A 16,240-nucleotide genomic window follows, 5' to 3' on the forward strand; every position below is an offset into this window, starting at 1 on the left:
CTGGGTTAACTTTTGTAGGAAAACGTTGCAATAGTTTAGCAGAGAATTGGTATACAATCTGCCCTGACCTCTCTCAGCTTTGTAAAGAAGTAAGACAAGGGTTTTGAAGCCTGATGACAAAAGGGAATACAAGGATATTGGGTCTCAGATCTGCCTCTGCCATGGTTATACAGCCCTGTGGCAGGCAATCCCTTCCTCTTTTCCCATTCTGGTGTCTGGCCATAATGACAATTATCCACTAATACCTTTACTGTTCTGAGGCCTTGAGAGTCCACAAAAAAATGTAGGCTTTTAATTTGCCCTCCAAGTTAAAAATAGTCTGTTTCAGCCCTTAGCTCTTTCTAAATACAGTTGGTGATGCCCCTCAGATCTTCAGGGTTGAATCTGGAGGAAAGTTGAAAATAAACTGTAGGCCGATGACAAAATGGCATTCTCATCATGGACAACCAAATGCTCAATAAGAGTTGATCTGCTGTGTGACCCAGAAAAGGACACCTGCCCTCTCTGAGGTCTGGGTCTACATCTGCCTAATGTCAACCTCAGTGATGGCTCCCATAGTTCCAATACAAGTGAGTAGCGGGCAACAGCACTGGGGCAGCAATCAGAACTGAGCCCTGAGAGAAGCTGGTACAGGAACATGGTAAACAGTGTAGGTTATGGACTCAGAACCTGAGCTCTAATACCAGCTCCATCACTAGCCAACCAGCTACTTAACCTGCCACTGAATAGCGATGGTCACATGAAACCATTCACGTAAAGAACTTAGAGCACTGAGTGCACAATAAATGCTTCATAAATGTAAGCTAATACAATCACCAGTCCTAGCACAAATGAGCTCACCATGCAGAGCCTCAGCTCAGTCACCCATGAGGTCTGGCAACTGTATTAACACTGCATGGTCACTGAAGTCTCACTCAGCTCTGAAACACTAAGGAACTATACAATGTAGGTTAAGTCACTTAGCAATGTGTTCTGGGAGATGTCCCTCAGCTCACTGTCAACTGGGAAGCACCATGTACAGCTTAATAGTGGCACAGCAAAGCAATGGGGTTCCTCTCCTAGAACACATGGTCGTGCCAAAAACACAGCCTCCAGCCTGCCTGGTTTTGTGCCATTACAGGGAGTATGAGTTTTTCTTCCAGTGCCAGCCCCTGGTCTCCATGGATGCTCCAGCCCACTCAGAGAAGGGAGGCATTTCTCAGAGACAACGAGCCCGAGGAGAGAGACATCGGATGACCTGTCTGGGCCCTCCTAGCATTGAGTCTGCCATCCCCCCTCCCTCCCTCACATTAACCTGAAGGACATATGGTACTTAATGATACGACTTAAGTGAGATCAGATGTGCTCAACTCTCTGATAAGAATTAAGTGGAAACAGCAACAGAAGCTTGTGTGATTGCAATCTTTTCTCAGATTGGACAGAGATGTTCCATTTCATCATGACATTTTAAAAGCAATCTAAAAACTTGTTCTTATTTTTACTACAAAGAATATACAAGATAAGCTTGCTTAACAAAAATATCTTTAATAGAGATTTTTAAAAGTGGCAAAACATTTTTCTTAAAGTCAGGATCATGGGGCTGCAAAGGGAAGGCCCTCTTCCTGTTTTGGCAGGACCAGACACCACAACTGAACCTCAAATAAAGCCTGACACTGGAGAAAGATAATGAGGGGTGAAGGGAGAAGGCAAGAATTGTAAGCCTCCCACTAATATGTTGCCAGAAGAGGAAGACAAAAAGACCCAACCAAATTAGCCCAAATAGCCCAAGGGCTCAATAGCAGGGCTACCTGTTTTGCCCCTACACAAAATGTAGCAAACTAGTTTTAGCTAATTCTAAAGATGGGAATCAGATATTTAGGAAAAATGTGGGAGCAACCAAACCCTCTTCTAGCATGGTGCCTTTACTCTGAGTTAGAGCCCTCTAGAAAAAGAAACTCAAGAAGGAAGAGACCTCAGGAAGCAGCCAACCAGGAATATCCTGCCCTTACTCTCTCCCTGCTTCCCAACAAGAACAGCCCATAGAAAGAGGAGGACAGCACGCTCCTCACTGGCAAGTCCACTGCCTTCTGCAGCAGCCTGGCTGTGGCATGCACAGCAATGGGGGCTGAGGACAACCCTACTAGCCCACGTGATTAGTCAAGAGGGCTCCAATGGTATTACAAAACATCTTCCCTTTGGGTTAAGGGATACTAAAAATACGATCTTTTAACTGCTGAAGCAACACAAGGCAACGTTCAGAGAAGGAACTGACTGGGATTCTGGAGCCTGTGGCTTTAGACCAGCAACAGAAAAGCTGATTGATGCGCCAGAAGAAAAAGCACTTAAGAGAACAAACACACACTTCCAGAAATATGTTGGACACCAATAGCCCTGTGTCCGGAAGCTCTTTTTGCTATTTCATCGTGATTGATGCTGGTGAAGCCTATGTTACTCTAAAACGCCTAGAAATCTACCTTTAAAATTAATAACAGTCTTGAACACAATATATGTAATGGGAATATAAGTTAAAAAGCACAAAAGCAAGGAAAACCACCTACATGTTCAACACTAAAAGAGAGTTTAGTAGATATGACATACCAATATACTGGAATATCATGTGATCATGAAAATATTTACAAAGGATATGCATATTCATGATATAACATAAAATGAAAAGCAAAAGACAAAGTTCTATGCATACTATGATGACAACTATTTTTAAAATGCACCCATGATGATTAACACCAAAGATAAAATGCAAAAAAAAAAATCACTTTGTTAAGTCCGTGGGATATTCAGAATTTCTTCAAGTAACCCCAGATCTAGGCACTCTTAAAATGTTTTTACATTAACTTTTTTTTTTTGAGCAATATTTTGGTAGAAATTTAAAATCAGGCTCAAAGCAGATGTGCAGAATCACAGAATCACAGACTTGAGAGAAACCTTAACAATCAGATACCCGGCATGTCTCTGTAGCTGCAGGATAGAGAAGTGTGAAAGGCCAAAAGGTGCTGAGGAGCCACTCTGTTTGGACCTGGAAGCTTTATGTTCGATAGGGTCTGGCTGCTTGGAATGTTCTACAGCTGTGTATTCCAGTCCAGACAGACCTTTTTAATACGGTTTTATGGTTTTCCATCTTCAACAATACGTTTTAGAAATGTTTATACTTCAGCAAAGTAAGATGCTTCATGTGGCAAATGCCATAGAGAGTTAGTACAAACCACTGAAGGACAGGTGGAATGCCTCGTGAACCCCCAAAAAACTACTTTTTCTATACCTCTGTGCTCCCTCTGGAGCCAGCCTCTTCCAGCCTCTCCTCCTACACAGACTCTGCACACAGGTGACCTGCTAAGTCTGCAATGCAAACATATGGGCTGGAAATAAATACCATTCCATATGCAATCACAACAAAATGAGCACCATTCCCTGACACATGTATTCCCCCTACCCCTCTTCTCCAACAGTCTAAAATTAAGCACCAAAAAGTAGACAGCAGTCTTTGGGGAATGGGGGAGAGTGGTGAGAAAGGTGAATTACAAATGGAAAGCAAAAATGAGTCTGGACCAAATTCCCCTGCTCCCCGTTGGGAGTGGAGAGTGAGGAAGAGGAGGAAAAGTTAGGGAAAAGGACAAGAATACACCATAAATAGTAATAAAACAAACTGCTGTTAAAATTTATGGGTATAATTGAAAACAATCCGTTCTAGCAAAGTTCTAAAATCATACGCCAATTAACCTTAGGTAAAAAAGATCTGAAAGTACAGAAAAAAATAAAAACAAAATGAACTCACATAAATACATTTAAGTTGGTGCTACAGTGAAATGCCTCTACTCAATCCCACAATCACTTCAAAGTCTCCGGGGAAGGTAAGAGAAGCCCGAGTGCTCAGAGATGAAGAGGCTGCATCATTTAACAGGCTGACCATGCAATGCTAAGTCACAATAGATCACAGAAGGGGAAAATAACTGAGTGTGTTTAAAGATCAAAAACAGCTTATATCCTTTGAGCATCACGCTCTATAAGAGAGATGAAACCCTCAGACAGAGTCAGGAGAAGCAAAACAAAAATCAAGAGACATCTAAGGATAGCATGAGGTCTGTGAATCAGAGACTGCTGGCTCCTGTGGGGCACAGTGGAAAGAAACTTGGCAGGAAGCAAGACATATGCTACCGGAGGCTAAGCCAGGCTTGAGAAGAAAATGGGGCCAGGAGAGAAATCAGGCCCAGCATCGCTGTCCCAGCTCTTCAGGCAGGAAGAAATTGGTATCTAAGCAGTTAGAGCATATGTTACCTAGACAGACCTACCTTTTCTAGAGGAACCACTGTGAAAAAAGCCAATTATCTGAACTATCCCCACCTTTCTTTCAGTGCCCTTTGGATTCCAGAATGGGAGCAATGAAAGCTATCATAAACACTATACACATGAAAGCTGTCTCTTCCACACTTAGAGATGATCCATCCACAAAGAAACATATACATCTGAGTCAAAGCATCGAGAGTTGGAGGCAGAAGATAGGAGCAAAATCCAGAGTACCTCAGCACATATTAAGGCAAATTACTGGAAAAGTAAGATACATTATATTCTTTCCTTCTCAGTTGCTCTAGGGTAGCAGTGGCCTATAGATAGCTCCAGGCACTGGATTAGCAGCTAAGTGGGCTTCTTCTATAGGCTGGACTAGATAGGGCCAGAAGGTCTAAAGGCTACATGTAAGAAGTGAGATTCTTGGTTGCCATCAATTTGTTGGAGTCAGCAAATTCAAGCAGTCCACCCTCTGTCTGGGTCCTATCCAAGCCTATCCTATAATAAACAGATAGAATGCTGCCCAACATTAAATCCAAAGGTCCTGAGAAGGCATTCGGTTCCTTAGCTCTAGGAAGTCCCTTCTACACAAAGATCCATGACACTGAGCTTTAACCCACAACCTTGAAGAACAATGAGAAAGAGAACTGCAGGTAGCTTGAAGAAATCTCTTCTAGGACAGGTATTCCCTAAGGAAGTTCATTTTGGGATGGGCACCAGTTTGTTCTTTGAAAAGATGTATTCTGGGGTAGGCACTATTCAGTTCCCTTAAGAGGGTCCTATCTAGTATAGCCACCAGTCTATCCCCTTGGAGAGGTCCATTCTGAGATAGGCACTAGGCAGTTCCCTGAGGAGGTCTATTCTGGGAAAAGCACTAGGCTATTTTTGGAAAAGGACCATTAGTCTGTTCCCTTGAGGAAGCCCATTCTGAGGTGATTTCACTTCTACTGAGAAGACTATTTTGAGATAGGTACTAGTCTGTCCCGTTGAAGAGGTTTACTCTGGGATAGGCACTAGGTTACTCCCTGAGGAGGTCCATCCTGGAATAGGCACTAGTTGATCCTCCATGTCTAACCTCTACTTCCCTTCTCTTGCTATCAGTCAACTCACAAGTCATTTCTGATTTTCCAGACTATGACCAAATGCTAGACAACTTTCACATCATTCATCTCTAAAAGACTCCATTCTGGTTCAATTTAAAAATTATATAGACCTATCTTTACTCCAAAGACAGAGGCTTGGACTGGATAATTTAAGAAGCTACCAGGGAAGTCTCAATATAATAAAACCAGGACATTTCTTTTCCCAAAACAATACAATTTAAAAAATGAAATAAAAATTCAAACATAGCTAAAAAGTGAAGCTAGATTCAAGGAGTTCGATCTGGAAAGAAGTTGCAAATCTTCTAGAAATTTAAATTAGATATTATAGACCAATTTATTTAGGGGTTCTCTATCAACTCACAGAAGCTACCAAAGAAAAGATGAAAAGAAAAATTTATTTTTATTTTAAAATTTACACTTGTTTCAACCAACAGCAAATATTACTATATCTTGTCTCCTAACTCACACTCCTGGGGATGTGGTCAGGGAGGAGGAATAAAAGACAAAGTAAAAAATCAAACATCTAGATTAATCCATACAGATTTTCTAAGAAATGCATTTAGTAAATGTCTAGTATAGTATCATGTAGGCTCAAAATGAAATCTAAGGAATAGATTGTCACACTGGAAAATTTCACACTGTGAAAACACAAATAAGCATGCACCTGCTATCAAAGTAACTTGCACTCATATGCATAGGAGTTAAATGGCTCTCTTTAGACTCTTACCTTATATTATCCCAAGGACATGGGATAGAAATTTTACATCTTTACTATGAATTATGCCCATCACCGTAGCATTTTATGCCATCTCTACAAATAAACTACTTTTCTCATTTCCATGTTCCTGAGAGCACATATATAATCAATTCACTTCACCACCTGGCCAGGCTTCAACTCTGCATCTGAGACTGCAGGCCAAATTTTCTGCTCACACATGACAACTGTTCCACTCCAACAGGCTCTCAAGAAAGCCCTGGGGACTGGGTGCCCTTTGGGAAAAGAAACAAACAAAGCAATCATCTTGTCTTCTACTCACACGTCAGGCAGACCAGCACGGTGCGCACGAACAGGTCTACCACCAGCTCCCAGTGCTCGGGCACACGGGACACGAAGAAGGGGATGATAATCTCAGCTGGGACATAGAACTGGAGGGCGTACGTGAAGAAGATGCCGATGGAGTACAGCAGCTTGACTGACTGGTACAGCCTGAAGAGAGAGACAAGACAGGGTCAAAAGCCTGCTCTGCTTCCACGTGCATGAGCAGTGAGAGGGCTAAGGGTCTCACTGTGATGTGGCCATATCTCTCCAAGTCACAAACACATGTGTCCCTTGGACCGAGCAGCTTCATGTCTAGGGATTTATCCTGCAGATATACTTGCAGGTGTGCACAAAAAATTTACATTCAAAATGTCACTGCAGCATATTTTAAGAATGAAAGACTGAAAACAGTTTAAATGTTAATCAGTGAGGAACTAGTTAAATAAATCATGGTGTCCCACACAGCTGTTCAAAAGTATGAGGGAGAACTACAGGTGCTGATAGGGAACTAGCTCTGTGATACACTATTAAGTGAGAAGCCCATGAAGTGGAATAGTGCCTACAGTGTGCTACAAATTGTCCCAAAAAAGAAAAAAGGAAAAAACACTCCCCCTCACACACACGTACAAGATGGCATTCTTACATCTAAACATTTCCAAAAGGGAAATACAAGAAATGTGATTGCCTCTGAAATGGGAAACTGTAACATTGGAGACTTGGGAGAGGCAAATGGAAACAAACATATTCTATATACACCTTGAACAGCTGGAATCTTTGCCCGGGACATATATTCTTTTGAAAATTAAAACAACTAAGATATAACAGGCCTTCTTATATTCTTCCCCTCCAATTCAGTGTTCCTTAAAATCAGATAGTGACCACACAGGCAAGAAGCAGGAGCAAAACCCATCTTTCCACCCCACTGTGGCCATCTCTCTACCAGTGCTTCACATGTGGCTTCTCGGGGAGACCATTAAGTCACCATCCACTAACTCTATCTTATCTCATGCCTGGTACTGTGCAGAGTATAAAACAAGTCTCATCCCTAAGTACTCATGGAACTGACACAATCATTAAAGGGAAGGCCACCCTGTCTCTTACCAATGCTCCAATTCAAACAAGACCCTCATGCATTACGGCAAGATACATGGGCCTCTCCCATCTTGTTGGAAATCTATTTAAAAGTGGTAATTATATCGTATATGATGTGCACTGAATTTCTTTGTGGTTGAACTTAATACCTAGAAGATGCTCTTATGCTATAAACAGGAGAACACCCTGGGAGAGACTGAGTTTGACAAAAGGTCTTACTTGCTCCAAGAAGAGATAATAAAACCGCTTTGGAAAAATCAGCTGGTGGCTCTATAATTAAACTCAGTAAAACACCAAAGCCTTCTGGAGTGCTGGGCAGTCTGGAAGCAGTATAGTCACCTGCAGGGATGGCTAAATAAATTGCACCCAAATGGAGATGGAAAGATTAGAGTAGCTGGGATTGGAGTGTCAGAGGAAAGAAGACAGGTGCTTATCTATGGCTTTGGATTATGTGGGCTGCTTCTGTTCCCAGATATATTTATCTTCAGTTATGCCAAGCTACCACCTGGCTCTTGAAAGGATAAGAACATTCGGAAATTTAAAAGCAGGCATCAGGGGAAAGAGAAAGACTTTCTGAAAACAGTAGCCTATTGCAAGGCTACCACTTGGCTGGCCACCCCACAGACCTTGTGCCCAGACCCCCCCAGACCTTGTGCTGGTTAGGGGGTCTTGTGCTAAACACTTGACGGCACTGCTGAATCAATGCTTTTCTCCATTTTCTCCACCTGTCCTTGCACAATGCCTCACTGATTGGAGCTCTGAAAACATGCACAGACAGGACAACCAGGCCAGCCCAAAAGGTCCTACTGATTCCCAAGGCACTCAACAAGCTTCTCAGTGTCTGCTCAGCTGCCCTCCACAATGAAATTCTAATCTTCAAAACAGAACAGTTGCTTTCAGACACACCCTGTGACAGCTACCTTTTATTTTTTTAAAGGTCTTATTCATTCATTCATTCATTTATTTATTGAGAAAGAGAGAGAAAGAGAATGTGTGTTTGTGTGTGTGTGTGTGTGTGTGTGTGTGTGAGAGAGAGAGAGAGAGAGAGAGAGAGAAGACACACACAAGTGGAGGGGAGGGGCAGAGGAAGAGGGAGAAGCAGAGTCCCCGTTGAGCAGGGAGCCTGATGCAGGGTTTAATCTCAGGATGCTGAGATCATGACATGAGACAAAGGCAAATATTTAACCAACTGAGCCACCCAGGCGCCCTGACAGGTACCTTTTTAGTTAGCATTTCAGTGTATCTCAGTGTTGCCCTGCAATACAGTAACCACAAGCTAAGCAAGGTGAGATACAGAAGGGCTCTCCACAAGCCTTCAGCCAGGGGCTTGCACATCAGGCCAGTGACTGCTACAGGAGAGGCACAGAAGAAGCTGGGAACTTTGCTGATTCGCCCTCCTCTCTCCCTGTCTTTTTGGAATGTTTAAGGGGAACCGATGGGGTACTTGGCCCTTCAAGGCTCAGATTTCCAGGGTAGAATGGCATTTCAGTCACCTGATCAACCAATCCATTTGGTGTACACCTCCACAGGACTTCCTCCTCCAAACAAAGAAGAAAGCTCAGGGCAGGGTCCTCCTTCTGATCGCACCAGGATAGTATTACAAAGTGCTTTCTCATGCATAGCATTTGGTTTTCCTGACAATCCTGGCAGGAAGAAATGACTACTCCTGGTTCCCAGAAGTGGGAGCTGAGGCAGTGAGCAACTGTGACATGCCCAAGGCTAGGGCTGGAGATGGCAGACCGCCTCTATCCTCTATGTATTAGATGCTCCCTGAGAACACCTCATTCCTAAGATGCTCACAGTTCCTGCATTTAGTCCTCCTTTTCATTCAAAAGTCATCCCCTGGGTGATAAACATGTGCCAGACATGGTGCCGGGTGCTGGGGTGCAATGGAGCCCTGCCCTCCCAGGCACACCATATAGAGAGATCACACTTTGGGTAAATGGACAATTACAGCACTATGAAATAAGAATTAGGCTAGGGTCCGAATGGGGTCCCACAAGAGCAGAGGGAAGGGGCATCTAACCTAGAAGGGAAGTTGTGGGTGAGACAGCAGAGAAAGTTTCTCAAAAAGAGTGACTCCTAGACTAAGTTTTCCTAGCCGAGTAGGAATGAGGTACAGGAAGGGCTGGAGCCCAAGTGGGACTAACAGGCACCTTAGAGGTTTTGCCTTTTTCAGAGGAGCAAAGGGAAGCCCCTCAGGACTCTCAACAAGGGAACGCACGACTGACTTGAGTCTGAGATGGCTCGTACAAGTCATGGGAGAACAGGTCTAGAGAAGTAAGACTGAGGTAGGTGGATGAGTCAAAAGCTCAGTAGGTGGCCAAGGAAGGATGGTGCTGGCCTAGGGTCAGGCTTGCAGCAGTAAGCTAAAGTGAAGTGAGCTGATTTAAGGGATAAGAAGGAGGAAAATCCACATTCTCACCCATTAATGTAAAAAAAAACCCCAAACATCCAGTGCTCTCTGGCTTCCATCCTCCCCCACGTACCAGCAATTGGGCAGGTTGAGGGTTATGCTCCCTTGGATATTAGCTCCAAATTGCAGGTACCCCAGACACCCCAGACTGATGTAGAGGGCAGTGATGATGGTCATTCCCATGTATAGGATGAGCGGAAATTTCTGGGGATCCTTCATTTTGTTTTCAAGGGGCAGAACCTAGGAGAATAGCAAGAGAGAAGAGAAAGCACAGGAAGAAGCAACATTAATGGCCAAAATAAATTGTAATATTTTCAGAAAAAGTAACTGCTTTATCCCCAGGATTTCCCCAAAGGCACATCTATCTTTTACTAGACAAATAAACACAGGCAAGTTATTTCCTTAGAGCTGGAGGAGACACAAGAGCCTGCCGTGGAAGCAGAGAAATCCTGAAAGGAGAAGGCAGGCTAGAGCTCTGCCTCCTGCTCCAGGATCCCCACGGGCTGGGGGTGCTCTCTGCTCCAGGCACAGCCACATGGCAGCTGCATCAAAGGGGAACAGACCTTGTCTGAGATCACAGCTCTGCTAACCGGCTCAAAGAATACAAAATGTAGGTCAGGGAAAACTGCCACTCTAGTTTCCAGAAACTGTTTCCTTACCTCCAAAAGGGCAGGTGCCAGCAACGACATGTTAAACCTCTGAGTTAGAGAAATAGAGGTGCTAGGGGTGTCATGAGGTAGACCATAGGGAGATTCAAGTTGACAAAAGTACAATAAAACCCACTTTCCAGATTTCTATTCCAAACCACTGATCTTGCCACCCTCTCCCTCACAGGAGGGGACATTCCAAAGCAAAGCAAAAGCCCTTTTGAAGATTGGTTCATTTAAGGAACAGGGAAAATGGAAGGTATGGTTGATAAGCTGCACAATCTGTTATCAACTACATTTGGCATGGCTGACAAGGAAAAGCAATGCAGAGCAATAATGAGCAAACCATCTCTGATCTTGTCATGACACTCCTTTTCCTTGAATACCTGCAGCCATGAGGCAGAGTGGGTCTGTGCCAGACATACCCTGGCAGATGCCACAGGCCTGCTACAGGTCCAGAGCTGTGAGGGATGCCATGGCTCCCTATTTCCTGCCAGGGCCTGAGCACCGCACCCTGAGCACCTCCCCCACCAGCTCAGGGGGCTCAAGTTTGTTGATCCGCATCCAACTAGAAACAGCTTCTATGCTTTCCTTCCATTACCTTTTATGGAGAGTCTAGAGAGCCAGGGGGCAAGCAGCCCATCTCCTCCATGTCTGCCAGGCCTGGGCCAGTGGCACAAATACAGAGGAAGTACAATGACAGTGAGCAGGGGCCCTTTGCCTGGACGCACTCAACAGCCCTCAAGTCCAAACTAAGAGTTAGAACAGCAGTGTTCTCTCCCTTGTAAAAATAGAAAGCACAGAGAAATCTTGAAGTAACAGATAATGATTAGAGAATGAGTCCACAGCCAAACCTGGGCTATCGAAATGAAGCAAAGAGCATCTCCTGCATTGCACTGTTGAGGAAAAGTGATAAATTCAGTACAATGCTACTCAAGAACCCAGGGTCTCCAGGCAGCTTCCCACATTTAACTCAATCTTTTCTTTCCAGTCCCACATACTTGCAGCCTCTTTCTCACTGCTGCAATATGGGCCATTTCATGCTGTGGCCCCAACAGCAGGGAAACATTTTTGTTTGTGAGTCAAGGAAAGACACTCTTCCTGGGCACTGAACAGCCCCAAGAAAGAGCAAAGGGAAAGGTGCAGAACCTCAGGTCAACAGCTTACACACTGATCCCTTAGAGAGCCTCCCCTGTGAGGTTAGAGCCCTAACCCATTCCTCAATACCACTGGGCCAATTCCTAAGTATTTTCACAAAAAAAATCTGTCCAGCTTCTAGGTTTTCTCAGAAGTGTATAAAGTGATAGACAAAGCAAAAGGGGATAAAAAGATATTCCATGAAAGGAAGTGTCTTCCCTTTCCCTACGCTCTTGCCCAGCAGTACTAATAATTTTTTTCAAAGAATAACTCCAGACTTCTATTATGAAAAATATAAGTAAAAATCAAATTAGGTACAACTGAGTGGCAGATTCCTCTCCTTAAGGAGAAGAATTGGGTGAAATCACAGCAATGATGGGGGAAGCTAAGCCAGGAGTGAAGGTGAAGGTTATCTATACATACAAAAATACAACACTCCAGTGTTCCAAGGCAGAGAGATGATTTGTGTGTTTATTGATTTAATAATAAGTCAATACTATTATTACTAAAAAAAAATATTTAATGCACACTATGTGTCAGGGACTACGTGAAGCAATTCACACATATTTAATCCTAGCAACTACTAATCATTAAGTTTACCTCTCAGAAGCAAACAATGAATGTGTAACAGAGGGGGTTGAATGTAAACATTCTCAAATCACGTTCAATTTATTTTCACAAGCTAGAGCTGGGAAACTCCAGTGAGATCCCTGAAATGCTGTCCATTAGCTGGCCAATAAGTTTCAGGAGATATTTTCTAATAGCATTTCCTCAGCCTTCCATAAAGCAGACCTCAAGGACAACAAGGACAACAGATGATCACAGTGCAACTCTTACCATCCCAATGCCTTCAAATGCAAAAATGGCTGTGCCAAAGAACAGAGGATAGGTCTTCCAGGATGCCACCAAGGGAAGGTGGCTGGGGTCTGGGATATTCTGAAAGAAAAAACAAAGTAAATGTTATACAGAGATTCAAGATTTAAACTCCAACATTGGAGAGGTCGTATCTTTTCCTAAATCCAAGATCTTCTGAAGGAAGAGAGTCTGATACCTGACAGATGATTTGAGGACATTTAGCGTTTCTGTTTTTTTCCCCTTCAGGCTGAGAAAACCCTACTTGCTTCAGGGAAAGACTATATAGCCCTTTTTGTACTACAAAAAACTCAAATATTGAATTTTGCATAAAAAAGTCACATTCTTTCATTAGGTAAGCTCATCTCCAGAAATGTAACCTGAGTAGGAAAAAAAATCAAGATATAAAAAGAAATAGAACAAAGTTATTTAATAGTAACTAAAAACAACCTAAATATTCCCAAACAAGTGAAACAGGTTTAGCTTACTGCACATCAACCATACCACAGAATATTATGTACTATTTTAAAAGTAAAAATTGAGATAGCTAAGCAGCACATGAAAAATTACTTATGAAATAATAGTGAAAACATCAACTTTTTAAATTTACATATTCACTATAACACAACTACATAAATACTCCACACAGATAAAGCTGGAAGGAAAGTTGGAAGATTTTTAAGAGAGTTCTTCTTTTTCTTTCTTTTCTTTCTTTCTTTTCTTGTGAATGAGTTTGGACACTTGAAATGTTTTATTTATAAACACATTAACAGAAGTACTGGAACATTTAGGAACAGAACAGCAAAAAAAAAAAAAAAAGCATTTAAAAATAGAGGCAAACAAAAATCATGGCAATTGTTAACTGCAGATACAATGTAAAGATGTACAAACAAGCAAGGAGGTGCAGACACAGAATCCTCCATGGCTCACCACTGAACAATAGCCCCCATAATGGATAGCATCGAAGGGACAGGACTCAGTGTGGGACAGAAGCTTCTGTCCATTCAGAAGTGTTTTTTTCAACCACGTTCATGCATTGCTTACATTAAAATAAGAATTGATTTTAAAACTGCCTTTACAATGTTTTAAAACTGATTTAACTGTAGAGGCATTTAGATAAATACGGGGCATGCTCTAACAGTATAACAATCATATCAGTGAACGAAAAGAGATCTAATATTAATCTCTGTAACAGGCTTCTCTTTGAAAGTTTTCAAAGCAATTGCTTTGTTATACCATAGTCTCCCTAAAATAGAAATAATTTTTAAAATACTTTTTTCCCCTGAACCCCTGCTAATAAAGATCTCTTTATAAGAAGTATTTCAGTATTTGGAATGAAGACAGACTAATAAATATTTTTGCTCTGCAATGAGACAAAGAGTGAAATTGGCCTGTAATTATTCTTGAGTCACAGTGCAACCTAAGTTCTGGAAACAGGAGCGATCTGTTGGTTAGTGGATGACTATTGCTCAGGTTCATACATCAGATCTGGCTGAGTTATCAGAGAGAGAATTTCAGAATACATGTCTGGGAATACTAAGTTGAATGAGAAAAACAAAAGGAATCTGTAATTCTACATACTTAATGATTCCTACTAACTTAGAGCCCAACCCATTAAATGAAAAAAGTTTAATGTGCAAAGAAACATAGATATTAAAATCAGCTTATTATCTTTTTTTTTAAAAGATTTTATTTATTTATTCACGAGAGACATAGAGAGAAGCAGGGACATAGGCAGAGGGAGAAGCAGGCTCCATGCAGGAAGCCTGATGCGGGACTTTATCCCGGGACTCCAGGATCATGCTCTGGGCCAAAGGCAGGCACTAAACTGCTGAGCCACCCAGGGATCCCATCAGCTCATTATCAACAATATTGTCTCCTCAATTCTATGATACTATTAATTTTAGTGATAACAACTTTTTGAGAAAATGCTGTTAAATGTACATAAAAATTGCAAGATATACTCCAATTTTGGAAACACTGTAACTGTGAAAAAAATTGCATCTCAGAATTAAGGAAATGCAGTGATAAATACAATTATTGGGAGCCCCCTCTGGGTGAGGCACTCTGCTCAGAGCTATGCCATCTGTCAGTCCAGGTGATGAAGATATGGGGAAACCTGAACAGGTGGAAGACCTGAGTCAGCTTCCCGGGATGGCACATGCATGACGAGCAAGAGCACCAGTTACACACATGCTCAGGACTAGGAAAAAAAATTCAGAAACACCGGACAGTGGGAGAAGATGCCAAAATGAGATAGTAGTTAAAATAGCATCAGCAACAAAAGTGACCCGAAGGGAGCATCTTCACCTTTGTATCACATCAGAATGAAGCTGCTCAACGCACAGCCAAACCACTGTTCTCCCAAGCTGCCCCCAGAGCAGAGAGCACTGTGTGATCACACAGGCAGCTCCTGACTGAGTCCTGAGGCAGGCTCGTACTCACTCTCAAGAAATCAGCAGGGTGCCTCAACTGCAAGTGCAGGTTGCATGATCCACAGACGATGCTCTGAATGAGCACTGCCTTCACCTGGGTCTGAGACACTGTTGGAACCCACATTCCCATCCCAGGCTTCAGTTCATGGCAGCCACTATTGTCCAATGATCCACAGTGCTTTAAAACTAAATGTAGCATGTGTACACATCTGTGTGAGGTGACCTAGCTCATTTTAATGTCCACTGCAGTGTGTCCTAAGCACTGATTGAGATCTCTAATTACAAAGTTAAATCATGCATTTATTTGCCCTCCTTAGTTTAACTTAATTTGCCAGAGGTAGAGAAGGAAACTCTCTAGAAATGGTCAATCATGCGTTCATAGGCCCGCCTTCCATTCCCATAAAAAAAAAACAGGACAGGGATAGCAATTTATTCTGTTTTTAAATACTAGTTCTGTAGAAGAAGAGTCAATATCTGCCACCCATTTGACTTCTTAAGACAGGGAAAAATCAGTAAATGCTCACTGAGAACAGTGTTAATCCAAATTCATTATGTCATATCCTCAGTTCAGGAAATGTTATTTTACAACGCACCGTTTTCCTAGAAACCATATCAGTGATTGACCGGGTCACTGTTCAGCAGACTGTGAAAATGAGTCAGTGTTCATCTGTCAGGCTGACCAAAATTAAAAAGATTGATACATCTAGTGTTGGCTACATACGCACTATGGGAGTCTATATGAAATTGGTAAATGGCTTCAGGAAAAAGCAACATGGTAATATAAAAATTCAAAAGTGCAAACTCTTTAGCAACTACATGTCTAATAAATAAATACCCTGGAGGAGTATTTATACATGTCTACAGAAAGGAAGGCCTGAGAATATTCACTGTCATAATACTAACACTAAAAACTATAAGCAACGTGATGGTCCACTAACTGGGGACTGGTCCAATGAACTATGGCACATCTATTCTCTGAAATGCTATGTAGCAATGAAAAAGGAGGTAAAACCGTGTGTATAAATAGGGAAAGCTCCCTGAGGCTCTGTTGAGGTAAAAAAAGCAAGGTAGATGAATACTACATTTAATAATTTTAAAAATTATGTTAAACACAAGACAAAACATACTTTTGTTTTATGTATTTCTCTACATACTAATATAGTGTGTAGATATATTCATAGGACCTAGACAAAATCAATCACATAGAGTGAATCCCTGAGAAAAAAAGACTGAAGGTAGAC

General features: G+C 42.1%; 1 protein-coding gene across 3 annotated transcripts in view; it reads right to left on the reverse strand.

Annotated features, from left to right (window-relative positions):
• SLC36A1 (solute carrier family 36 member 1) overlaps nucleotides 1-16,240 on the reverse strand; it is a 45,662-nt gene that overhangs the window by 6,651 nt on the left and 22,771 nt on the right. For all 3 annotated transcript variants that reach the window (XM_072756794.1, XM_072756795.1, XM_026008292.2), the window contains exons 8-10: nucleotides 12,550-12,648; nucleotides 10,002-10,168; nucleotides 6,419-6,588 (exon numbers count right to left, since the gene is read on the reverse strand). In XM_072756794.1, the coding sequence (XP_072612895.1) occupies nucleotides 6,419-6,588; nucleotides 10,002-10,168; nucleotides 12,550-12,648 (436 nt within the window). The remainder of the gene's footprint in view (nucleotides 1-6,418; nucleotides 6,589-10,001; nucleotides 10,169-12,549; nucleotides 12,649-16,240) is intronic.

This window comes from Vulpes vulpes, chromosome 4 (assembly GCF_048418805.1).
Source record: "Vulpes vulpes isolate BD-2025 chromosome 4, VulVul3, whole genome shotgun sequence".
Classification (NCBI taxonomy): Eukaryota; Metazoa; Chordata; class Mammalia; order Carnivora; family Canidae; genus Vulpes; species Vulpes vulpes.